This window comes from Acinonyx jubatus, chromosome B3 (genome assembly GCF_027475565.1).
Source record: "Acinonyx jubatus isolate Ajub_Pintada_27869175 chromosome B3, VMU_Ajub_asm_v1.0, whole genome shotgun sequence".
Taxonomy (NCBI): Eukaryota; Metazoa; Chordata; class Mammalia; order Carnivora; family Felidae; genus Acinonyx; species Acinonyx jubatus.
The window spans coordinates 58900323-58925273 of NC_069386.1; the positions used below are offsets into that span (position 1 = coordinate 58900323).

Below are 24951 nucleotides of genomic sequence, written 5' to 3' on the forward strand. Positions count from 1 at the left end.
TCTGGTGGGCCAATGGCCAAGGCAGGAAGGCCTTGTGGGAGTTGACATGTTTTTAGTAATTGCTTCTGCTTGATTTCCTGCTTTGTTAAACCTCTTCCTGATCCTTTTGGTTTTTGAATTTTTTTCCTGCTCCCTTGAAGGACCTCCCTCTTGTTCTCTGAAGTCACTGTCTTCCTGACATGAAAAGGCCTTCAGTGAGCCAAATGCATAATGGTGTTAAGTGGCATAAAAAAGAAAACCTGAGTCTCCAATGGACAATAAGTTTTCCTGCGCACTGCAATCTTAGGCATGGAGAGGAAGGCATCTTCCTTCTTCCTCCTCCCCTTTCCTTCCCAAACCACCCCAGCCTGAGTAAAGGGAGAATTGATCTGCCCTTAGAAGTATGCTTCTAGCTGTGGACAGCAGCCCAGAAAAGGCTGCCCCCAGTCCTGTTCTCTCTTGTGGAAGTGACGTAAGCACTTCTGTGTGCTCTTCACTGCCTCTTTTGGGTATCTGATCTTTCAGGGTGGAACGGCCACTGGATGTTACACATGGGGTGGAGAAGCTTCCTTTGGAGGCTCCGTAGCTCCTGGTATGAAAATGTCAGGTCCCTCAGGAAAAGATAAGATACAATCAGTATCTAGGCCAGTTGCTTTCAAACTTTTTGACTCTGACCCACAATTTACATCGTGACCCAGTTACACATAAAATTATTCTTCCTCTCCTTATGTGTGCTACATTGTGATATTTTCTATTAAAAAAATATTGGTCACATTTCTCTGAATTGATTTTGCAAACTACTAATGGATTGGACCTGATGTTTAAAAAATGCTGCTAAGTAACTCAAAGGCGTCCGTGTTAGATCTCGTCCTGACTTCTCTGGTTGCAATAATATAATTATTTAAGTGCCTAAGTTACAATAAGAGGTTTAAAAACTTTGTACTATTTGATCCAGTGATTCATCTTTGAATCTGCCTCAACGAAAGATGGTTACAAGAAGGGGGATCAAGGGACCATCACGCACATTCTGTTTTTAGTCAAATGTTTAACAAGGTTGTGGGAAAGATACAAATATGAAAGTTGGATTTGACTTTAGGCTGTGAAGGAAAATTTTAAACACTTAATCCCATTTCCTCAGATGAAGTATCAGATGTAGTCACAGCTAGTTGAACAACTATACTTAAGGAGTATTTCCTAATAACTTAGCATTAACCTGGAAGAAAACTCCAACATGATACTCCATTGGTGTCTGACTTAAGCCCTAATGCTTAGAACCATCTTATTAGCAATGTCTTGGATGAAGACCTGGAAAACAGTTTAGGCAGTCCCCAGATGGCAACGTAAAGCATTTGGGTGAAAGAACAAGGATTTAAGAATTCCAGCCAGGTAGGAAAGATGGGCCAAAACTATCAAAGTGAACTAATTTAGCAAAAACATAAAGAATCAGTGTGGAAGTTCAGAATGTGAATGGCACAAAAACTGGTAGGTGCTAAAATTTGTGTTTCCTCTAGGATGCTGTTTGGCAGCATCCCCGGCCTCTACCCCAAGTTGTGACAACCAAAAATGTATCCAGACATTGCTACATGTCCTTCAGGGGACAGAATTTCTCCACTGGAGAACCACTGAGATAAACTGATGTGCTACTAGGGAAAAAGACCAAATGGATTTTTGTTTACAGTAAGCGCAGTAAATATCACCAGCAAAAATGACTCAGGGGCACCTGGGTGGCTCAGTTGGTTAAGTGTCCAACTTTGGCTAAGGTCACGATCTCCCAGTTCATGGGTTCAAGCCCCGCGTCGGACTCTATACTGACAGCTCAGAAGCCTGCTTTGGATTCTGCATCTCCCTCTCTCTCTGCCCCTCCCCCACTCACATGCTGTCTCTCTCTCTCTCATTCTCTCTCTCTCAAAAATAAAAATAAATAAACCTTAAATTTAAAAAAAAAAATAACAAAGCGGGGCACCTGGGTGGCTCAGTCAGTTGAGCGTCCGACTTCAGCTCAGGTCATGATCTCGCAGCTCGTGAGTTTGAGCCCTGCGTTGGGCTCTGTGCTGACAGCTCAGAGCCTGGAGCCTGTTTCAGATTCGTCTCCCTCTCTCTCTGTCCCAACCCACTCGCATTCTGTCTCTGTCTCTCTCAAAAATAAATAAACATTAAAAAAAATTTTTTTAAATAACAAAGCAAATACAATCTGAGGCTGTGTCATTACTAGCACTAAGAGCAATTAATGATTACTGAGTGCTTACTCTGTACCTGCCACTACCAGAAGTCCTTTACCTGTGAATCTTCACTCAATGCTCACATGGACCCTATGGGGTAGGAATACCACTGTCTCTATTTTGCAGCTGAGGACACTGATGTCTCTGGATATTAAGTGACTCGCTCAAGGTCTCAGAGCTAAGGTAGTGACAGCCCACACTCTGGCCAGTTGTGCTATGAGAGTCTTTAAACTGTACACTAGGTACACACACAGTAGCATCCTGGGAAGAGTCAGTGCCCTCATATACCCAGAGCATGGCTGAGAGGTGAAAAAGAAGCTACCTACCCAGCATCTTAAGCAGGGACTTGCCTGTAGCTGAGGTCACAGCCTCTAGTCAGCTCACTGACTTAATTCATACAAAATTCTAATATGTTCTTTCTTCTATCAGCATGATAATAGAGTAACTTTTGGAAAGATTGTCAACAAAAGTGGTTAATAGTATGTGGTGGCACTTCATGGATTAAGTGTCAATTATCTGGAAACCTTTCTCTTCCTGGGACCCTAATTTTGTTTTTTTTTTTTTTTAATGTTTAGTTATTTTTGAGAGGGAGAGAGACAGAGTGCAGGGAGGGAGGGGCAGAGAGGGAGGGAGACACAGAATCTAAAGCAGGCTCTAGGCTCTGAGCTAGTCAGCACAGAGCCCGATGCAGGACTTGAACTCACAAATGTTGAGAGTATGACCTGAGCTGAAGTCGGACGCTTAACCTAATGGGCCACCCAGGTGCCCCATGGGGCCCTCATTTTTGAGCCCTATAGCTCTGGGTCCAGGCGCAGAGTCACCAGGATCACAATCTTCCCACTCCAGGGTTGGGGCCTGCTAAACTGCCAAGGCTAAGTTGTGAAACTAGCAGGCAGGGGTGGCAGAAGGGCTCAGGTGTAGACAGTAATCCTACCGAAGTCAGAGCCAGGTGCCACAGAAATGATTGAGAAGTGTTGGGGGATGTTGAACCTGGGGAGACACAGCTGGGCAGTGACCTGTCTCCTCTCCCGATACCCCTCCAGTGGCAGCCTTGAAGTTCAGGTCTGTGGACCTGCAGAGCCCAAGAAACAACCAGGAGCATCACACGCAGGAGATGGGCCTGAAGAGGCTTGTTGTACGCCGGGGCCAGTCCTTTCTGCTCCAACTACATTTCAGCCGACCCTTCCACTTTGGGACAGACTACCTCACCTTTGTGGCTGAGACGGGTGAGTTCACCCTGCCCTAAGGCAAAATTCACCTGTAGGGCTCCCACCTCCCCTTCTTGAGTGCTCCCTCCCCTCCCTCTTCCTGGGATCCCCAGGACCCTCTAAGTGCTCACCTGATAAGTGACATTAAGGAAAGATTTGGCCAACTCAGCAAATTGAAACTGTGATGATAACAGCCAATTTTTTTAAAGTTTATTTATTTACTTTGATAGAGAACACAAACTGGCGAGGGGCAGAGAGAAGGAGAGACAGAATCCCAAGTAGGCTCTGTGCAGAGCCTGATGTGGGGCTCTGTGAGATCATGACCTGAACTGAGATCAAGAGTCAGACGTTTATCCAACTGGGCCACCCAGGCACCCTGATAACAGCCAATTTTTAAATGCACAATAGGCACTGTGCTGAAACTTCATATATATTATATAATTTAATCCCCATGACAGGAGTTTTAGCTTTCAGGTACTATGATGATCCCATTTTACAGATAAAAATACCTGAGGCCCACAGATCTTCAGTGGCTTGCCCAAAGACATCCAGTGGCAATAAAAGCCTTAAACCAAAAGGATTAGCAAGTGGTGGAAGAAGGTGAGGGTCCTCCTAGCCCCCTGGAATCATGTCACATAGATTTTAAACCTCACTGAGGGGTCATTTGTCTCTTACACAGGACCAGCGCCCACGGAGTTGCTGGGAACCCGAGCCACCTTCTCCCTTACCCAGGCTCGACAAGGGAATGTCTGGAGTGCTTCTGACTTCATCATTGACACCAACTCACTCTTTGTCTCCCTTTTTACACCATCCAATGCAGTCATTGGTCCCTACACTCTGAAGATAGAGATCTCTCAGGGCCAGGGTCACAGTGTGACTCACCCATTGGGAACTTTCATCCTGCTTTTTAACCCTTGGAATGCAGGTACAACTGCTTCACAGGCTGTAATGACAACCTGATCCACTAGGAAGGCTCAGAGAGGTTCTTCTGAGAAAGCCCAGAAGATAAAAGCTGCTTATCTATGCCATACCATGTGCTCACTGAAAACCATCTTTAAAAAAAGAATTTTAATGGCATGATGAAAATGCTTGTGGTGTGATGTGCAGTGAAAGAGATTAGGGAACGGAACACAATGTGATCTTAATTGTATTACATGTACGTGGACAGAAAGAGTGGCAGGAATATACCAAACTGTAGTGGTGGGTGTCTGTGAGTAGTGGGAATGAGTGATTTTCATTATCTGCATTCCGTCATCCATATTTTCCAAATCTCTACAATAGGCTTTCCACTTTTACAATCAGGAAATGATAATCATTATGTTTTAAGGTACAGATTATATCACTGGCCTCTAGAAGAGCATTATAGACTTTTAAGGGGTCCAGTTTCGATTTGTATTGCCACCAACCCATTCCTTCCCCTATTATCCAGCAAGACACTGTCATTACTGTATTTTATTTTATTTTATTTTATTTTTAATTTCTCTGTTTGTCTTTTGCCCCCTCTCCTACTCTTAACCACTCAGAGGATGATGTCTACCTGCCAAGTGAAATACTATTGCAGGAGTATATCATGATGGACTATGGCTTTGTTTACAAGGGTCATGAAAGATTCATCACCTCCTGGCCCTGGAACTATGGGCAGGTAATACTGTCACCAGAAACGGGGCCTGGGGCAGGTCTCCTTATGCTGGTTCTTAATCAACTCTATTACCTCACAAAAGGCCACTAACAAATGTCACAGTGTGTGGTGCGGGGCCAATTTCCCAACCAGTAAGAGAGGAAAGGAAGGAAGGGGAGATAGCTTTCAAGTTTTTAATATTTTATATAAAAAACTTAAAACATTTTCCAAGTAGACAGGATACTAAAATGAACCTGTCTTTCAGCTCCAGTAATGAGCAATTTATGGTGAATCTTATTCCATCTATACCAGGAGTTTGCAAACTAGAGTCCACTGACTGTTCTTGTGTGGTTCATGAGTTAAAATGGTTTTCGTGTTTTTAAGTTGTTGAAAAAGAACTAAAAAATTTTTTGTGATATGCAAATTATATGAAGTTCAAGCTGTGGTGTCCATAAATGACATTTTACGGGGACACAGCCATGCTCATTCACTTAAGTATCACCTGTGGCTGTGTTAATGCTACAGTGGTAGAGTTGTGTAGCTGAGACAGAGACCCCACAGCCTGCAAAAGCTAAAATACTTACTATCTGGTCCTTTACAGAAAAAGTTTGCCTGTCCCTGGTCTGTACTGTCCCCATCCCTCCAAACTCATCACTGGAAGTTTTGAAAGGAATTTATAGATACCATATCATTTAATAGAGTAATACTTTGATTATAGCTCTAAAAGATAACAACTCTTCCTGAAAAAGTGAACATTATCATAACTGAAAAAATAAATGACAATTCTTTAATAACATCAAATATCCTGTCAGTGTACAAACGGCAGGACCTTTGGCTCTGGGCAACTTTTCCACTTTCAACCAGCAAATATGACTGGTATACTTTCTGCCTCCCTCCCACTGACATCTCAGCCCCATCCACACTCACCAGGAGAGTGGTGGGGAGGGAGTGGGGAGCCTGTGTGCTCCAACTGTGACAATTTGTGTGATTTTTTGAAACAGAGACATATGTCTGCATCCCCACCTCTCCCTCACTCACCTGTGCACATCACAGCTGCAAAGAGCCAGCATTCTCCATACTTCACATAGGCATATGTATCAAGTATATGTTATAAACTTATGTCATGAACCTACACTGGCTTCTCCTGGGTTCCCACCTACAGCTGAACTCCTCTACTTGATTTCGAGGCCCCCATACTCTTCTCCCTCACCTCTCACAGCTGCCCTGTTTTTATCCATCTGGTCTTTCCTACTCCCTCATGTCCTCCAGAAATGAGAACCTTTAAGCCCCTGTCCTGGGCAGCACCATACTCAAAGACCTCAGGTGAACATCCCCACCCTGCTCTCTTCCTGTCTACCTGGCCCTTCCAAGCCTACTGGTGCTAATGGCCTTCTCTGATCTCTTGTCAACAGGGATCCCTCACCTCCAAATTCTGTTTGCATTTTCCATTAGAGCCACTCAGGTTCATTTTCCAGAATTCTGAATCTCATACACTCCCAATTTGACTTATAAGCTCTTTGAAGGCAGGACCTTGTCTTATATTTAACCCCATCCTCATCTCCAGCACATATACACCATCCCTCAAAGCCTGTGTTATTGACTTGAAGTTTTAGGACGCTCTTCTCTTTTCTCTCCCTTGAAATCACTTGGAAGTTTGAAGAGGACATCATAGATATCTGCTTTGAGATCTTGAACAAGAGCCTGTACTTTTTAGAGAACCCATCCAAAGACTACTCCCAGCGGAATGACCCTGTGTACGTCTGCAGGGTGGTGAGCGCCATGGTAAGCACAGAAGCTCTCCCGGCCCTGTCTGAGGACAATCTGAGCTTCCCTAGGGCACTGTGGGGACCCGCCTGTCTGTCCTTTGCAGATCAACAGCAACGATGACAACGGTGTGCTGCAGGGAAACTGGGGAGAGGACTACTCCAGGGGGGTCAGCCCGCTGGAGTGGAATGGCAGCGTAGCCATCCTGCGGCAGTGGTTAGCCAGGGGCAGGCAGCCTGTGAAGTATGGACAGTGCTGGGTCTTTGCAGCTGTGATGTGCACAGGTGAGTGAGGGAGAGATGGGGATGCAGAAGCATTCATTTAATTTTTGAGATGACCCTTTGAAGTCGGGCTCTGGTTATCTCCATTTTCACATAAGTTAACTGGGGCCTGACCATAGCCCCACAGCTAAGAGATGGTGCACACAGGGACTCTCACCCAGCACACTCCATACTCTTGGGGACTCCTGCATATTTTCCTAGGAGGGAGGTTGACCCGTCACAAACTCTGCAGTCTCCTTGATGGCAGTTAGACTATTAAAATGGTCACTTGGATAAAGAAGAGTGTGGCCCCAAAGTGGAAGCAAAGACAGCTTCTCTCTGCCACTGCTCAGGTTTCTCAGCTCCTGGTGAGCCTGGAGTCAGGGACAGCTGGGGGAAGCTTGAAGTACAAGCAAATGGTCTGAGAAAGTCTGATCCCACCTGTAGGCAGAGCTGGCGGCTCCCAAATACTTCTTGGAGAGTTTCTTGAGGAGTTACAATAGGAGATTTGCTACTTTGCTAACTACCCACATGGAGCATCAGTGTTTTTTGCATTACCGTTTATTTACGATTTAGTGCAAAGGTGTTGATCAGATTATCTGTGAGGATGAGGGAAAGACAGAATACTGAGGTGTCTGCCTGTCTTGCCCCATGCAAGGCAGGAGTACCTTACACATGCTACCTGTTGTGTTGTGATGCTCAGTGTTTGCTGAGTGAATGGGCTGACTCTGAATTGGAGGATGAGGGAGCAAAGAACAGAGAAGACAGAGACAGGGGCCAAAGACAAAGTTCTAGATTTTTCTGAGAGGGGCAGCATAGCTTGGCAGATATGTACAGGTGCTACAGATAGACGAGATGTTTAAATCTGAGTATTCAAACAGAGTGACCTCACTTTGCTCATTCATTTTCCCTGGAAAATGCTCAGCACAGCACCAGCATTTAATATGGCCACATTTGTCTTGGGCTGGGAAGTCCCTGGTTAGGCAGGTGTTGTAGAGGAGAGCTTGGGCCCTTAGGCCCTGGGATGAGAAGGAGAAGGTCTAGGTCTGCATCCTTACTCCGTCTTGAACCCTCTCCCCACTCCCAGGCCCTAAAGTTCTGGGGCCATTGAGGAAGGGGACAGCTGCTCCCACCACACAGCCTCTGGCCACTTGCAGTCCTGGTCTAGCTGTCACCCCTTCAGAGAGGTTATGAAAAGCTCAGGAGATGTGCTGGGAGTAGAGAAGTGACTGTGAGCACATGGCTGGCTCCCTTTGGGACTCTTGAATCAATTGTAACAAAAAGATTGGTCAATCTCAATAGTCCTCTTACTTTTCAAAGCACTATAATCCTCCCAGCAGCCTCAGGAGGCACCCACTGCTGGTCCTGAGCTGGAGAGGGATAAGATAAACTTGTCTGAACTCCTCGCCTCGCTGGCTGAGGTGGAGACCTATGTTCCAAAGGTCACATCTGGCTCTTGGCTTGATTTTACTTGGCCTTGGGAAGATGTGTGTGTGTGTGTGTGTGTGCACGCGCACTTACTCTTGGGTGTGGTGGTGGTGTAGGTGGTGTAATATCTGCTTTGTGTGAGTAGATCTTAACTACTTAAGTGAAATCTTAAGATCTTAACTCAGTTTGGGGGGCGCCTGGGTGGCTCAGTAGGTTGAGCGTCCAACTTCGGCTCTCAGGGCATGATTTCAAGGTTCATGAGTTCAAGCCTTGCATTGGGTTTGCTGCTATCAGCACAGAGCCCGCTTCAGATCCTGTCTTCCTCTCTCTCTGCCCCTCCCCAGCTTGAGTTCTCTCAAAGGTAAATAAAACATTAAAAAAAAAGAAAAAGATCTTTACTCAGCATTAAAAAGCCTTTGTAGTACTATCCTGAGATGCCACAAGAGGATGCTGTTGCCTTATCAGGGATGGCTATTGCCTCATTGTACAAGCAAGTTCCATCTCTGATGTCTTCCAGTTACTTCTATGTCTATCTTGCCCTTCTATCCTTTCTCTGATTTCTTTCTTACCTCCTCCAAATCTTTGTATTTCAGTAGAATTACAGATTCAGAATTTCAGAATTGAAAATCATCTGTTTCAATTCCTTATTTTGTTACACACAAGGAGACTAAGGCCCAGAGAAGTTAAGCCACACAGCTTCTCTTCTAAAACAGGCCACAAGGCCTGAAGTTTTTTATTTTCTTTCAAATTAGCAAATGTTTTAGGTTCCCTGTTTTTAATCTGGAAAGCTGCTGAATGGAAAAAGCACTAAATAATAAATTGAGTTGCTTATTGTTGTTTTAAGTAACCTTCAAACGATTTCTTTTTCCTAGTGGGATGGAGACCATCAATGGGGCAGGTAGGCAGCAGGGTTCTGGGCCTGGGTGCAGTGCTTTGAAAATAAAGGACTTACAGGTATGGATCTGCAAGAATCTTGGCCTTCTTTCTCTCCTCCAGCTTAAAAGTTAGAAAGCATGCATGGAGAGCTAACGATTCTGCTTGAAATGAACTCAGTGATTCTCCATGTTTTCTTTCTCTTTAGTAATGAGATGTTTAGGTGTTCCAACCCGTGTGGTTTCCAATTTTCGTTCTGCACACAACATGGACAGGAACTTGACTGTCGACACCTACTATGACCAAAATGCAGAGATGCTGCCTACTCAGAAGCGTGACAAAATATGGTAAGGGACACCATCTCAAACACATCTCTGCTCCATGTCAGGAAGGGTAAGGCAGCTCTGACCTGGTTCTCTCTACTTTTGAGGCAATATCATCCTTTATCTTGTTGCTGGTGCCCAGAGAGCAATTCCCTAACCTAGGAGACTGTTCTGGCTAATTACATCATCACACTAAACTCCCTTCAGAAATATAAGACTATGGGATAACATTCTGAAGCCCACAACCAAAAAAATTGATTTTGTGTTCTGTGAACACTAACTTCAAAATCTTTATGCATCTTACAGATGACTCTTCCTTCTTTGAGCCATCTGTTTGTGCCATTCTCTGTTTCTCCTCGGGCAAAGCCTGCACTTGCTGCTTTTGTCCACTTCCTCAGTCTCTCCTGTTTCCTCCTCTATCCACCTCACTCCCTCTCTGCATGTGTGTGTGTGTGTGTGTGTGTGTGTGTGTGTGTGTATGTGCCTTCATTTCTGGATCTCTGATCTCTTCTCCTGGCTCCCTTCTCCTCTGCTGAATCTGGTGTCATGTTTTTCCTTTTCCAGCCAGTTTCCAGGTCAGATCTTTGGGTTGTGTGAGAGCTAGTGGCAATCCTTGGAGCCCCTCCCGCTCTGAGCTCCTAAAGGGCTGAAGAACCCCCGATTCAATCAGCAGTGGTGTATCTGAGAAGGCTATATCACTTCTGTAGCGTTTGGTGTGTGAATGCATAACCTGAATCTAATCATGAGAAAGCCTCAGATAAGCTCAAAATGAATATAGCTCTGGCAAATAAATACTGAATTCAAAATTTCAATGTAATAAAACAAAGGCTGAGAAACTGCTCCAGATCAAGGTAGACAAAGGAGACAGGACAGCTAAATGCAATGTGTGATCCTAGACTGGGTGGTAAAGAATGTAATAAAGGACACTATTCGAATTCTACCAAACATTTGAAGAGTTAATGCCTATTCTCTTAAAGCTGTTCCAAAAAATAGAAATGGAAGGAAAACTTCCAAACTCGTTCTATGAAGCCAGCATTACCTTGATTCCAAAACCAGACAAAGACCTCACTAAAAAGGAGAACTATAGACCAATTTCCCTAATGAACATGGATACAAAAATCCTCAACAAGATACTAGCCAACTGGATCCAGCAATACATGAAAAAAATTATTCACCATGACCAAGTGGGATTTATACCTGGGATGCAGGGTTGGTTCAATATCCACAAAACAATCAATGTGATTCATCACATCAATAAAAGAAAGGACAAGAACCACATGATCCTCTCAGTAGATGCAGAGAAAGCATTTGACAAAATACAGCATCCTTTCTTGATAAAAACCCTCAAGAAAGTAGGGATAGAAGGATCATACCTCAAGATCATAAAATCCATATATGAAAGACCCAATGCTAATATCATCCTCAATGGGGAAAAACTGAGAGCTTTCCCCCTAAGGTCAGGAACAAGACAGGGATGTCCACTCTCACCACTATTATTCAACATAATATTGGAAGTCCTAGCCTCAGCAATCAGACAACACAAAGGAATAAAAGGCATCCAAATCAGTCAGGAAGAGGTCAAACTTTCACTCTTTGCAGATGACATGATACTCTATATAGAAAATCAAAAAAATTCCACCAAAAACCTGCTAGAACTGATCCATGAATTCAGCAAAGTCACAGGATATAAAATCAATGCACAGAAATTGGTTGCATTCCCATACACCAACAATGAAGCAACAGAAGGAGAAATCAAGGAATTGATCCCATTTAAAATTGCACGCAAACCCATAAAATACCTAGGAATAAACCTAACCAAAGAGGTGAAAAATCTATACACTGAAAACTATAGAAAGCTTATGAAAGAAATTGAAGACACACAAAAAAAAATGGAAAAAGATTCCATGCTCCTGGATAGGAAGAACAAATATTTTTAAAATGTCAATACTACCCAAAGCAATCTACATATTCAATGCAATCCCTATCAAAATACCAGCATTCTTCACAGAGCTAAAACAAACAATCCTAAAATTTGTATGGAACCAGAAAAGACCCCAAATAGCCAAAGCAATCTTGAAAAAGAAAACCAAAGCTAGAGGCATCACAATCCTGGACTTCAAGCTGCATTACAAAGCCATAATCATCAAGACAGTATGGTACTGACACAAAAACAGACACTCAGATCAATGGAACACAATAGGGAACCCAGATATGGACCCACAAATGTATGGCCAACTAATCTTTGACAAAGCAGGAAAGAATATCCAATGGAATAAAAACAGTCTCTTCAGCAAGTGGTGCTGGGAAAACTGGACAGTGACATGCAGAAAAATGAACCTGGACCACTTTCTTACACCATACACAAAAATAAACTCAAAATGGATGAAAGACCTAAACATAAGACAGGAAGCCATCAAAATCCTCAAGGAGAAAGCAGGCAAGAAACTCTTTGACCTTGGTTGCAGCAAATTTTTACTCAACATGTCTCCAGAGGCAAGGGAAACAAAAGCAAAAATGAACTGTTGGGACCTCATAAAAAAAAAAGCTTCTGCACAGCAAAGGAAACAATCAGCAAAACTAAAAGGCAACCGATGGAATGGGAGAAGATATTTGCAAATGACATATCAGATAAAGGGTTAGTATCCAAAATCTATAGAGAACTTATCAAACTCAACACCCAAAAAACAAATAATCCAGTGAAGAAATGGGCAAAAGACATGAATAGACACTTCTCCAAAGAAGTTCGACATCCAGATGGCCAACCAACACATGAAAAAATGCTCAACATCACTCATCATCAGAGAAATACAAATCAAAACCACAATGAGATACCACCTCACACCTGTCAGAATGGCTAACGTTAACAACTCAGGCAACAACAGATGTTGGCAAGGATGCAGAGAGAGAGGATCTCTTTTGCACTCCTGGTCGGAATGCAAACTGGTGCAGCCATTCTGAAAAACAGTATGGAGATTCCTCAAAAAATTAAAAATAGAACTACTCTATGACCCAGCAATTGCACTACTAGGTATTTATCCAAAGGATACAGGTATGCTGTTTTGAAGGGGCACATGCACCCCAATGTTTATAGCAGCACTATCAACAATAGCTAAAGTATGGAAAGAGCCCAAATGTCCATCGATGGATGAATGGATAAAACAGATGTGGTATATATATACAATGGAGTATTACTCAGCAATCAAAAAGAATGAAATCTTGCCATTTGCAACTACGCAGATGGAACTGGAGGGTATTATGCTAAGTGAAATTAGTCAGAAAAAGACAAATATCATATGACTTCACTCATATGAGGACTTTAAGATACAAAACACATGAACATAAGGAAAGGGAAGCAAAAATAATATAAAAACAGAGAGGGGGACAAAACATAAGAGACTTAAATATGGAGAACAAACAGGGTTACTGAAGGGGTTGTGGGAAGGGGGATGGGCTAAATGGGTAATGGGAATTAGGAATCTCCTGAAATCATTGTTGCACTATATGCTAGCTAATTTGGATGTAAATTAAAAGCTAAAAAAAAAAAAAAAAAAAAGATGTGGTAGATATATACATAATGGAGTATTACTCGGCAATGAAAAAGAATGAAATCTTGTCATTTGCAGCTACGTGGATGGAACTAGAAGTATTATGCTAAGCGGAATTAGAGAAAGACAAATATCATATGACTTCACTCATATGAGGACTTTAAGATACAAAACAGATGAATATAGAAGGGAAGCAAAAATAATATAAAAACAGGGAGGGGGACAAAACATAAGAGACTATTAACTATGTAGAACAAACAGAGGGTTGCTGGAAGGGTTGTGGGAGGTGGAATGGCTAAATGGGTGAGGTGCATTATTCTTGAAATCATTGTTGCACTATATACTAACTTGGATGTAAATTAAAAATAAATAAATAAATAAATAAATAAATAAATAAATAAATAGGACAATATTTGGTCGATTGATAAAATTGAAATATAGACAGTAAATTAGATAAAAATATTATATCAATAAGAAATGCGTGGGGTTGATAACTGTAAGGGAAGATCTCTATTCTTAGAAAATACACACTGAAGTAAAAAACAAAAGAAAAAATGTATTGATAATCTTCAAATCCATACTGAAAGAAACCCAATGATAAAGCAAATGAAGCGAAATGTTAATGATAGATAACTTGGGTATATGGGTATTTTTTGTAATTTTTAAAAATGTTTATTTATTTTTGAAAGAGAGACAGAGACATGAGCGGGGGAGGGGGGGCAGAGAGAGAGGGAGACCCGGAATCCAAAGCAGACTCCAGGCTCTGAGCTGTCAGCACAGAGCTCAGTGCGGGGCTTGAACTTATGAACTGTGAGATCATGACCTGCGCTGAAGTCTGACGCTTAACTGATTGAGCCACCCAGGCACCCTTGGGTATTTTTTGTACTATTCTTGCAACTTTACTGTAAGCTTGAAATTACTTCCAAATAAAGAGTAAAAAAAAGGGGGGGATATAATTAGTACATAACAACTTTATACAGTGCCATATAGTACCTAGATTTTTCATGGGTGATCACTTCATAATTTATACAAATGTTAAATCACTATGTTGTACACCTGAAAATAATACAATATAGTATGTCAATTACATTTTAAATTTTAAAAACAACAATATAAAGCACTCAATATAGTGTCTGATACCTGACAAATCCAGGAAAATGTGAATCTTCATTTCCTTACTCTTCTCTGCAGGAATTTCCATGTCTGGAATGAGTGCTGGATGATCCGGAAAGATCTCCCACCAGGATACAATGGGTGGCAAGTTCTGGACCCCACTCCCCAGCAAACCAGCAGCGGTGAGTGAGGGCCACTGTGGAAGGATCTGGGCTCCGTGGGGGGCCTGAGCAGGGGGACTGATCACATGAGCAGGAGGCCAGAAAGGGGTAGTATTTTTTCTCACTCATTGCCTTCAGCTGGGTGACCCAGATGACTTGCAGGACCTTGTTTTCTCACCTGCAAAGTGGGGAAGCTGATAAATGCCACAGGTGGCTGTGAGGATCGGATGAATTTGTGGGAACCTGAGAGCACTCGGTGTGTGAGGGTTTTCTCCATCCCATCCCCTTACCTGCCCTCGCCACCACCAGCCGGCCCAGTCCACATGCTAGCAGCTGTCAGCTATCCTCAACTTCTGTTCCTTCCACAGGGATATTCTGCTGCGGCCCTGCTTCTGTGAAGGCCATCAGGGAAGGGGAGGTTCACCTGCCCTATGACACCCCATTTGTGTACGCCGAGGTGAATGCTGATGAAGTCATTTGGCTCTTCAGAGGTGGTCAGGCCCAGGAAATCCTGGACCATAATACCCGTTCCATTGGGAAGGAAATCAGCACCAAGATGGTAGGGTCAGCTAAGCGACAGAACATTACCAGCTCCTACAAGTATCCAGAAGGTGCTTGGGGCCCTGGGGTTTCAGGGTGGGTGGACATGACGTCTGTTGTGTTCTTCCCAGTGAGAATGGCTCATGCCTGTTAAAACCAACACCACCTGATCACCTCCTCCTCATCGCAAACTCCCAGGGGCTTTCCTGGACCCTGGCCATGTGGGCCTAGGGCTGCTGGACTGAGCAAATAAAAACAGAGTGCCCAGTTAAATCTGAATTCCAGATCAGTTCAGATAAGCAAATATTTCATTAGTATAAGTGTGTCCCAAATATAGCATGTAATATACTTAAACAAAAATTATTATATATCTGAAATTCAAATTTACCTGAAATTCAAATGGAATGTTCTTTATTATTATGGCAACTCTGTCCTAGGGTCATATCATGGTCTCCTTACATCATGGCAGTGGGGGTGGCAGCAAGGAGGGAGGTGGACACTTAAGGAGGGAAAGGAAGGACACCTGGCATGTGGAAGGGAGTAGATGTCTCTGTGGAGAAGGCCAGGGTGGCATCAGGCTGCCTGAGTACCAACAATGCTGCTATGTTGGTACTGCTATGTTCTAGTGGTATAAGCCTGGATGTGTTCTTAACATCCCTGTGCCTCCACCTCCTCATCTGTAAAATGGGTTAATGATACCTCAGAGGGCTATTGTGAGGGCAGCTGAGTATACAGAGAAAGCACTTGGAGCAATGCCTCTGGTGCATAGTAACTTTACTAGAGAAGTCCACAATTTGGGATGAGTTGGAGTTCAACCTGAATGTTGAGTAGACCCCAGGAGCAAGAGAGGAAGACCCACTTAAAAGATTTGAGCATGTATTTTATTTATTTTATTTTTTTTTACCTTTTATTTTATTTTATTTTATTTTATTTTTTTCTTCAATGTACGAAATTTATTGTCAAATTAGTTTCCCTACAACACCCAGTGCTCATCCCAAAAGGTGCCCTCCTCAATACCCATCACCCACCCTCCCCTCCCTCCCACCCCCCCATCAACCCTCAGTTTGTTCTCAGTTTTTAAGAGTCTCTTGAGCATGTATTTTAGAAGTGAGGATGTTGATGCGGTGGGGGAGGGGGGAAGCCTTTGGCTTTGATGATGATGATGACAGTGATGATGGTGACAATACTGATGACAAAGAACAGTACTGGGTACTTATATTCAGCAACTCATTTAACTCAAATTTTTGGCAACTCTATGAGGCAAGGAGATATATCTGGGTTATAAATGAAAGAATTGAGCACCAAGGGATTAAGGAACACCTAGCTGAGCAAGATTTGAATGCAGCACCAAGCAATATACCAACTCCCTGTTCTCAGCCACGATGCTGTATTGTCTCCTTATGTGGCTCCTTATGTGTAGCTATTGTCTCCTTATGTAGCTGTATTGTCTCCTTATGCAGCTTCCCTTTGGGAAGGGAGCTGGAAGTTTCTGGGTGGCTTGTTTCCCAAAGAAGGCCACTGGTCCTCTCAACCCCTCCTTACTGAGGTCTTTCCTGGCTCTCCTTTCTGCCAGGATCCCCTGAGGAGCGATCTGTGTTCATGAAGGCTTCCCAGAAAATGCTGGGCCCAGGAAGGGCCTCCTCACCCTTCCTGGATCTGCTGGGGTCCAGGGGGTCTCAGGATCAGCCAGCCCAGCTGCAGCTTCACCTGGCCAGGACGCCTGAGTGGGGCCAGGACCTATTGCTGAAGCTGCATGCCCTGAGGATGCCAGACAGAGTCCACCCCCGGGGTCCCATCAGACTGGTGGTGCACTTCTGCGCACAGGCCCTGCTGCACCAGGGTGGCACCCGGGAGCCCCTCTGGAGGCAAACAGTGCACTTGAACCTGGACTTTGGGGAGGGTGAGTATGAACAAGGCCTGGAAAATCACCTATAGGGATGGGAGCTGTGGGGTCATGAACAAAGCTGGGATGGTTCAGCCAGATTACACAGAGATCCCTGCACCCCAACACACATGTGCCAGGTAGTGAAGCTGTTGTTGTCAGGGGGTCACATATGCCATGTGCTGTACCTCTGACACTATCCCACTAGGTGAGACATAGCAATGACTTCTGGGGGCAGTAAGTATAGGTTAAGTACACTGTATCTTTCTCTTTGTTATGCAAACATACTTTCACACACATACAGACTCACACACATAGTCTCTCACACATACAAATTTCCGTGTGTGTGTGTGTGTGTGTGTGTGTGTCTTTGTTTCCAGACTCAAGATGTCTTTTGTCTGTGCTTAGAGATACAGTGGCTGCTCTTGCTACCCTACAACAATTATAGAAACAAGCTGACAGATGAGAAGCTGATCCGTGTGTCTGGCATTGCCAACGTGGAGGATATGGGGAGGTCCATGCTGGTCCTAAAAGATATCTCTCTGGAACCTCCCAATTTATCTATTGAGGTAAGGTGTCTTGGACAGAGATGGAGCCCGGAAGCCCTTTGACTCACCCGACCCAGGGGCTGGGGCTACAGCAGTGAATGAGATACAGTCCCTGCTTCAGACACCAAATAGATGATTAAAGAACAGTATGGTGTTGTCTTGTCCTCTGTGCAAAGTGCAGGGCAGAGTGGAAGTCTTCCCAGAGGAAGTGACATTTTGTGGAGGATGCATAGGAAGACACTGTCCAGAGAAATGAGGTGGAGATGAAAGCATTTTAAGTAGGGAGATAGCTTTGCAGAGGCAGAGAGACAGGAGAGGCATGGCTGGGAGATTGAGTAGAAGAGCCAGATTTGAGAAAAACCACAAGTGAAATTCCAAAGGTGACTGCAGATAACACAGGGTTGACAGGGAAGAGGGAGGACATATGAAAGGAGCCTCGGATTTGAGTTCTAAGATTGTGTGGCTGGCAAGGTCATTACAGGTGGAAGAAGGATAAACGGAGGGCAGAAATATTCCCCATCTCCCGTTACCAGGGGTTTTCCTTCCCTCAAAGCCTCCTTTCTCCATCTCCCCTCCTGTTCTAAAGAACTTGCTCCCTGCTTGATCCCAACCTGGCTTTGCACCTGCTGGATTTGTTAGTGGCACACTCCACCCCAACCAGAATGAGTAGCTCCACATCATAAACCATGTGACCACCTGACAGTTTTCACTTGGGCGTGTTGTCAGGCCACGGTGCGGCAAACAGTGGGCAGAATCACAGCCTGGTGCTGAGGCGAGGACCCTGCCCCCATTACCCAGAGCCCTGGTTACAAACAAGATCCAATGCAAACACATCAGAACCAGAGTAGACTATCAATTGGTTCCCACAGTTAAGGGAACTGGGGATGATTTGTGTGAGTATGAAGGATCCCAAAGACATTTTTGCCTGTTCTACTTTGATGCCCTCATTAGAGGACAAGGGATTTGTTTCTTTCATTTGAATTTTAGAGAAGTCAGGGTGGGTTCTTACTTTTTCTTAATTCTCTGTTTGAGGCAGAACATGCCTTGAGTATGATCTGGGTGGTCAGGACCCATTTTAGTTCAACATATGTTCATCAAATATCCACCACCTGGTTGGCACTGCACTAGGCACCGGGCTGTAGAAGTGAGTAGGATAGAGACCCTGCCTCCCACTCACAGGCCAAGGCCATGCTGCCCTATGACACAGACCTCACGTGGGATGCACAGAACACACCTGGGGAAACTCAAGAGTGTTTCTACTGTCAGAACAACGTGGGGGAAAGATCCTGGCTGGGGTCTGGGACACCTGGCTCAGGTCCTGGCTCTGCCATATCATGTGACATTGGCCTCAGAAGGATAGTGCTAGGGGTACCTGGGTGGTTCCGTCAGTTAAGCATCTGCCTCTTGGTTTGGGCTCAGGTTGTGATCTAGCGGTTCATTAGTTTGAGCCCTGTATCAGGGTCTGCACTGATGGTGCTGAGCCTGCTTGAGATTCTCTTTCTCCCTCTCTCTCTGCCCCTCCCCTGCTTGTGGTCCCTCTCTCTCTCAAAATAAATAAGTAAACGGAAAAAAAAGAAAGATATCACTGATAGCATATGGATGGTGCATATAGCACCACTTCTTATCCCATGCCTGTGTCAGACGCTACTAATCAGTCACAGCTCTCTGACTCTGGATTTGTCCTCAGGATCCTTTTCAACATGCCATTTCTATTAGCCATGATGAACAGATTGGAGCTGGAACTTTAGTTGAAATCTAATTGCCATCCTGAACTAGATGGTGGGGAGGAAAATAGATTTCAACTTCGTGCCAATTCCCAACTGGTAGTGGCTTCCTGAAGCATTGTGACTTTCTAAGACAGGTCAGGATATTTGTTAACCTTGAATACTCTTCGGCTTACATTCTTCTCTCCCAATTGCAGTGGTTTAGCAGTAAGGAAGCAGTCCCTGGTGGTGAAGAGAAGGACAGTGGAATGAGGGTACTGAACTGGAGTGTGGAAATGAGGCCAGTTGCCCACAATATCCCTGTCTTCTCTCCTCACAGGTGTCTAAAAGGGCTGAGGTGGGCAAGGCACTGAGAGTCCACATCACCCTCACCAATACCCTAATGACTGCTCTGAGTAACTGCATGATGGTGCTGGAGGGAAGTGGCCTCATTGATGGGCAGATATCCAAAAAGTAAGTACCATCTGTCTCATGCTGGTCTCTGACAAGGGGTACCTTGTGGGGTCATAGATCGGTCCTTTGTCTCCTGAAGGGTGCCTACTTGTCCCCACTTTCCCACCCTCCATGGGGAAGGTTGACCTTGGTGGTGTTGGGGGGGTGGGAGGTGTTTACTCCAAGAGGGGAAACTATACCACCCATCCCAGCAGTTACTTAAGGCTCTAACAGGCTCTTTTTGGCTTTCAGCATTGGGACTCTGGTGGCTGGACACACCATCCACATTCAACTGGACCTCTACCCCATCAAAACTGGACCACGCCAGCTGCAAGTCCTCATCAGCAGCAATGAGATCAAGGAGATCAAGGGCTACAAGGACATCTTTGTTGCTGCAGCCAGGGTTTCTTCAGCCCCGCCCCGCCCCGCCCCGTACTCTCCCAACCACCCCCCTCCCGTCTCTCCCTGAGCCCAGCACCCTTCCTACTGTTCCCCTCTTCATCCCCTAGCCCCTTCCCTACCCCCCACTCCTGATACCCTTCCAGCCTTCTGGCAGCCCCACCTTGGTCTTTTCTGCTCCTGAAGGTGTAATGTTATCTTTGCCCCTTCTCTGTCCGGTTCCTGGCCTGCTTGGGGTGAATGAAGCACTATTAGAACCTCTGTGCATCTTGGGAAGAGACAATAAAGACCTCTTAATTTATCACCAGTGTTCTCTCTTCTGTGCTAAGAATCTACTTATTGCTGCTGGCTGGTCCCCTGGCCTGGCCCAATGCCAGATGCATTGGCTAGGCCCTCTCTGCTCTTCCTGTCTTAGCTCTCTCCTGCTTTAAGTCCCCAGTCACAAAATAAGGCCAATATGATTCCCTTAAATCAGCCTCTCTGGAATTAAGGACCCCAGGTCTCTCCATTTAAATGGTTTTAGCCTGCAGATGGAAGCTGGAGGGAAAGTCTGGGGAGGGCGGCCTGGGAAGACAGTGACTGTGCCACCAGGGGGACCAGCCAGAGATACCTAGCAGGACTTCTCTGCTGCCCCCTGAGAGCACAGTGATGGCTGGGCCAGTCCCACTCAAAATCATGTGTGCTCATTCTAGATAATTTGGAAAGACCAGAAAGGTGAAAAGAAACAAAAGAAAAATCACTTATAGTTCCTCATCCCAGAAGAAATCTCTGCTAACAGTTTGCCACATATCTTTCTGGCCTTCCTCCCACTATTCATTGTGCTTTTTTAAGTTATCATTAGGGGCGCCTGGCTGGCTCAGTTGGTAAAGCATCTGACTCTTGATTTCAGTTCAGGTCATGATCTCATAGTTTGTGAGTTCAAGCGCCATGTCAGGCTGACAGCGGGGCACCTACTTGGGATTCTCTCTCTACATCTCTCTCTGCCCCTCCTCCCTCCAATTAAATAAATAAACTTAAAAAAATAAAGTTATCATTACCTGGCTATCATTAAAAGGTAAGAGATAATAAGTGTAGGTGAGGATATGGAGAAGAGGGAATCCTTGTGCATGTTGGTGGGAACGCAAACTGGTGCAGGCACTGTGGAAAACAGTATGGAGGTTCCTCAAAAAGTTAAATATAGAACTAGATATGTCCCAGCAATCCCACATCTGGGTATTTATCCAAAGGAAACAAAATCACTATCCTGAGAAGAAACCTTCATTCCCGTGTTTGTTGCTGCATTATTGACAATAGCCAAGATAAGGAAACAACCCCAGTGTCTGTCAGTGGATGAGTGGACAAAGATGTTCACACACACACACACACACACACACACACACACAGAGAGACAGAGAGAGAGAGAGAGAGAGAGAGAGAGAGAGAGAGAGAGAGAGAAATATTATTCAACCGTGAAAAAGAAAGGAAATCCTGCCCTTTGCTATACCATGGATGGACTTTGAGGGCATTATGCTAAGTGAGAGATAAGTCAGGGGACAACAAGTACTTTATGATATCACTTATCTGTGGAGTCTAAAAAAGCTGAACTCCTAGAAACAGAGAGTAGATTGGTGGTAAGTGGGGGCTGGGGGTGAGGGAATTGGGGAGATGTTAGTCAAAGAGAAGAAACTTCCATTTGGTAGATAAATAAATTCTGGAGATCTAATGCACAGCATCGTGATTATAGTTAATAATAGTGTATTTTATACTTCAAACTTACCAAGAGACCAGGTCTTAAATGTTCTCACTGCAAAAAAGAAATAACTGTGTCATGATGGAGGTATCAGTAACACTACGGTAGTAACATTATAACATACAAATGTATCAGATCAACAGGTTGTACACCTTAAGCTTACACAATAGTATATGCCAATTATATCTCCATTAAAAAAATTAAAATATCGTTATCATTATAAATTGGCATATTTGCATCATGGAAATTTTGGAAATTCCAGAAACACAGAAAAGGAGAGCATGCTCTTGCAGGTTTTCAGACGTGGGCCCTTTATCCTTGCCACTGCTCACCTGCTCAGTGGCTCTGCAGGTTCACTTGGCTTATCTCACCACCCTCTCCTCCTCCTCCTCCTCCTGCTCCTCATCCTCCTCTTCCCTCTCCCCCCTCCCCTTCCCTCTCATCCTTCTCCTCTCTCTGTTTTTTTAAAATTTATTTTGCTTTCACAGGCTGCTTTGTGAAGGAAGGGCAGGAGCCTGCACACCCACCCTCCACCCTGTGTGCTGGCTGCTGTCGTCCCCACTGAGTGCCATTGGGCATTTCTGTGGGGCTCTGTCACTGCTTTGTCACTGCTGTGTTCCAGGTGGCTCCTTGCCCACCTGCCAGAGAAACTGAGCTGGCTCCTGCAGAAATCTGAAACCTTGTTCCACCTGCCAAGTGCCTGGGCCTCCTTTGTTTAGTCATTGCCCCTCCTGTCAGGTCAGCCTGGGGGCCTGGCAGTGTCACTTGTATCGCTGGAGGGAAAGAGTAGACAGGCTTCCTACTGGGCCTTCAAGGGCCTTCCATAAGGGCATTAGCCATTTCTACCTTCCCAGTTGACCTTTCAAATTTTCCACTCTCCTTACACAAAAATTGGCTGTAAAAAGTGTACTCTGCAGTGTTGTCTTTTTCTTTCATGTAGGCAAGCCTGTATGGCTTCGTTTCTTTACCTCAGCTGGACAAGCTAGACAATCTCAAAGTCCCTTCCAGCTTCAAAGGCCCTCAGGACCCAGGATGCTGGGGCTCATGCCCCCTGTTGCAGAGCGCCTTCAGATTAGGTCCTGGCAACCCTCCTTCACTGTCCTTGCCCTTCCCTTGTCTCATAAAACCCGGTGTGCTGGCCTCCCAGGCAGTGGGTGCCCACAGACAAACTCTGAAAGAAATGTCCCGGCTGTGCAGCAGGGGGCACAAAGCAGACCAGGTCTCCTGATTGCTGGTGTTCCCCAACAATTCCCCGCCATGTTCATGTCCCCAGCAATTCCCCATATGCTGCTCAGTGTCACTGTGTGATATAAAGCACAGAGCTCCGGGGCCAACTTCTAGGTCCCTCAGGTGCAAGACAATAGTAGCAGTGCCAGCCCCCAGAGGGTTACTGTGAGGATCAAATGAGAAAGTGTGTTCTAAAGGGCTTTGTAAGTTGTGAAGTACATTCATGTGCAGAGGTCCCTGATTGGTTTAGTCACCTCTTCTGAGTGACTGTCTCCATTTCTGATCATAGAAAAGGAAGGAGGCAAGGGTGCCTGGGTGGCTCAGGCAGTTAAGCATCCAACTCTTGGTTTCAGCTCAGGTCATGATATCACGGTTTGTGAGTTCGAGCCCCGCATCGGGCTCTGCACTGTCAGTGCAGAGCCTGCTTCAGATTCTCTCTCTCCGTGTCTGCCCCTCAGCTGCTCACACTCTTGCTCTCTCTGTCTCTCTCTCTCAAAAATAAATAAACATTAAAAAGAAAAGAAAAGGGAGGAGGCAGAGGAACCCACCTGGATCTGCCAATTCATGGTTCCCTTTGCTACTGTCTGGGGGGAATCTCCCATGGAGCCCATGGACCCTGATTTTACAGACAAGGAAACTGGAACGTAGCTGAGGGCATACTGGGAATTCATGGCAGGGCCAAATGTCAGCATCCTAGACTCTCTGAGTCTTAGAAAGGTCTGGAGGTACCCCACCCCCATCCTGGTAGAGCTGGTTCAGGGGGATGGCAGGTGAGCCCACACCTCCCTATTTGAGTGTCCCAGGATCTGCTCTGTGCCCTTCCCCTGCAGGTCACAGCCCTGCTTCCCTCCAAACAGGAAGGTGCCCATCAACTCTGCTGAGCTTCCCTGGCTCTCCTCTGCCTCCCTTACCCTAGACAAGCCGCTCTGACCAGAGTCGCCTCCCTCCCCCAGCATACACACAACACACACCTTCTGACTATGATTTGTAGGAATCAAATGAAAAGCTAAACCTATAAGCCAGCTCCTTAGCCCAGTGCCATGAAATAGGCTGCTGTTGTCGGATGGCCACTGGGCACCTTCCTCTTTGGCTACTTCACCTCTCCAGACCCACCTGCCCTCACTGCACTCACCTTCCTGTTTCTCCTCACAATTAAGCTCTCCTGCCTATGCCTCCTCCTTCTCCCTAAGCTAACCCATTTCCACTAATGTGCCAGTGGGTTCAGGCACTTATCCATTTGTTCGTGTATGGATCATCTTTTAATTCATTCAATTGCACGGTCAACAAATATGAACTAGAAAACTGGCCATGCTTCAGATACTGCATTAAGCATTTATGCACAACTTTGGAGTCTGACTTTTGTGTTCGAAATCTGGTTCCACTAGTTCTTAGTGATCTTAGGAAAACTATTTAGTATCTTTAAGGCTCGATTTCCTCACCTGTAATATAGGAACAATCATAGTACCTAACTCAGGGGAATGGCATGGAGATTAAGTGGGATGATGCACTGGAACTGAAAAGATGTCGCTAGTTCTTCCAGTAGTTTCACTATTAGCCATTATCATTAGTAAGCACTGGGGATAGATTAATAAGATATAGGCCATGCCTTCCAAGGGGATTGGTGGGGAAATAGGCTAAGTATTTATAACATGGAGTATGAGTAGGCTAATAGGGAATGAAAAGGGGGTGCCCCTAAATGCCTGGTATGCCTGGCATGGTGGAGAGAGGGTGTTAGGAAGACCTCCTGGAGGGGCAGCACTTGAGCCTGGATCTGAGAAAGGTGAGAACTGAGAGAAGGACATTTCAGAAATAGAGAGACTGGCAGGTGCAATAACAGGTGTAGGAAAGCAGATCTGCATCTGAGAACGGCAGATATTTGGCCTGAATGGACTCCAGGCAGGAAGGAAAGATCCTGAAGAGATTTGTGGGCAATGTTGAGAAGCTTGGACTTGACCTACTGCTGGATTGTAAGCCAGGAG

General features: G+C 45.0%; 1 protein-coding gene across 1 annotated transcript; it reads left to right on the forward strand.

Moving 5' to 3' along the window:
- The first annotated feature begins 382 nt into the window (after positions 1-382).
- On the forward strand, positions 383-23053 carry TGM7 (transglutaminase 7). Its single transcript, XM_053225086.1, has 16 exons — positions 383-451; positions 505-571; positions 3242-3424; positions 4086-4331; positions 4930-5048; positions 6678-6806; positions 6895-7072; positions 9558-9696; positions 14409-14512; positions 14860-15102; positions 16605-16931; positions 17322-17482; positions 19505-19638; positions 19870-20049; positions 22008-22096; positions 22686-23053. Exons 1-16 carry the CDS (start codon positions 383-385, stop codon positions 23051-23053), a joined length of 2736 nt encoding a protein of 911 aa, XP_053081061.1.
- The last annotated feature ends 1898 nt before the right edge of the window (positions 23054-24951 follow it).

What these genes read in the sequence shown, in the direction of transcription:
- TGM7 (XM_053225086.1), top strand. Translation starts at nt 383, where the DNA reads ATGCTTCTAGCTGTGGACAGCAGCCCAGAAAAGGCTGCCCCCAGTCCT. An exon ending in GGCCCTGGAACTATGGGCAG is followed by an intron (nt 5,049 to 6,677) that starts GTAATACTGTCA and finishes ATCACTTGGAAG; the next exon opens with TTTGAAGAGGACATCATAGA. An exon ending in CTCCCAATTTATCTATTGAG is followed by an intron (nt 17,483 to 19,504) that starts GTAAGGTGTCTT and finishes CTCTCCTCACAG; the next exon opens with GTGTCTAAAAGGGCTGAGGT.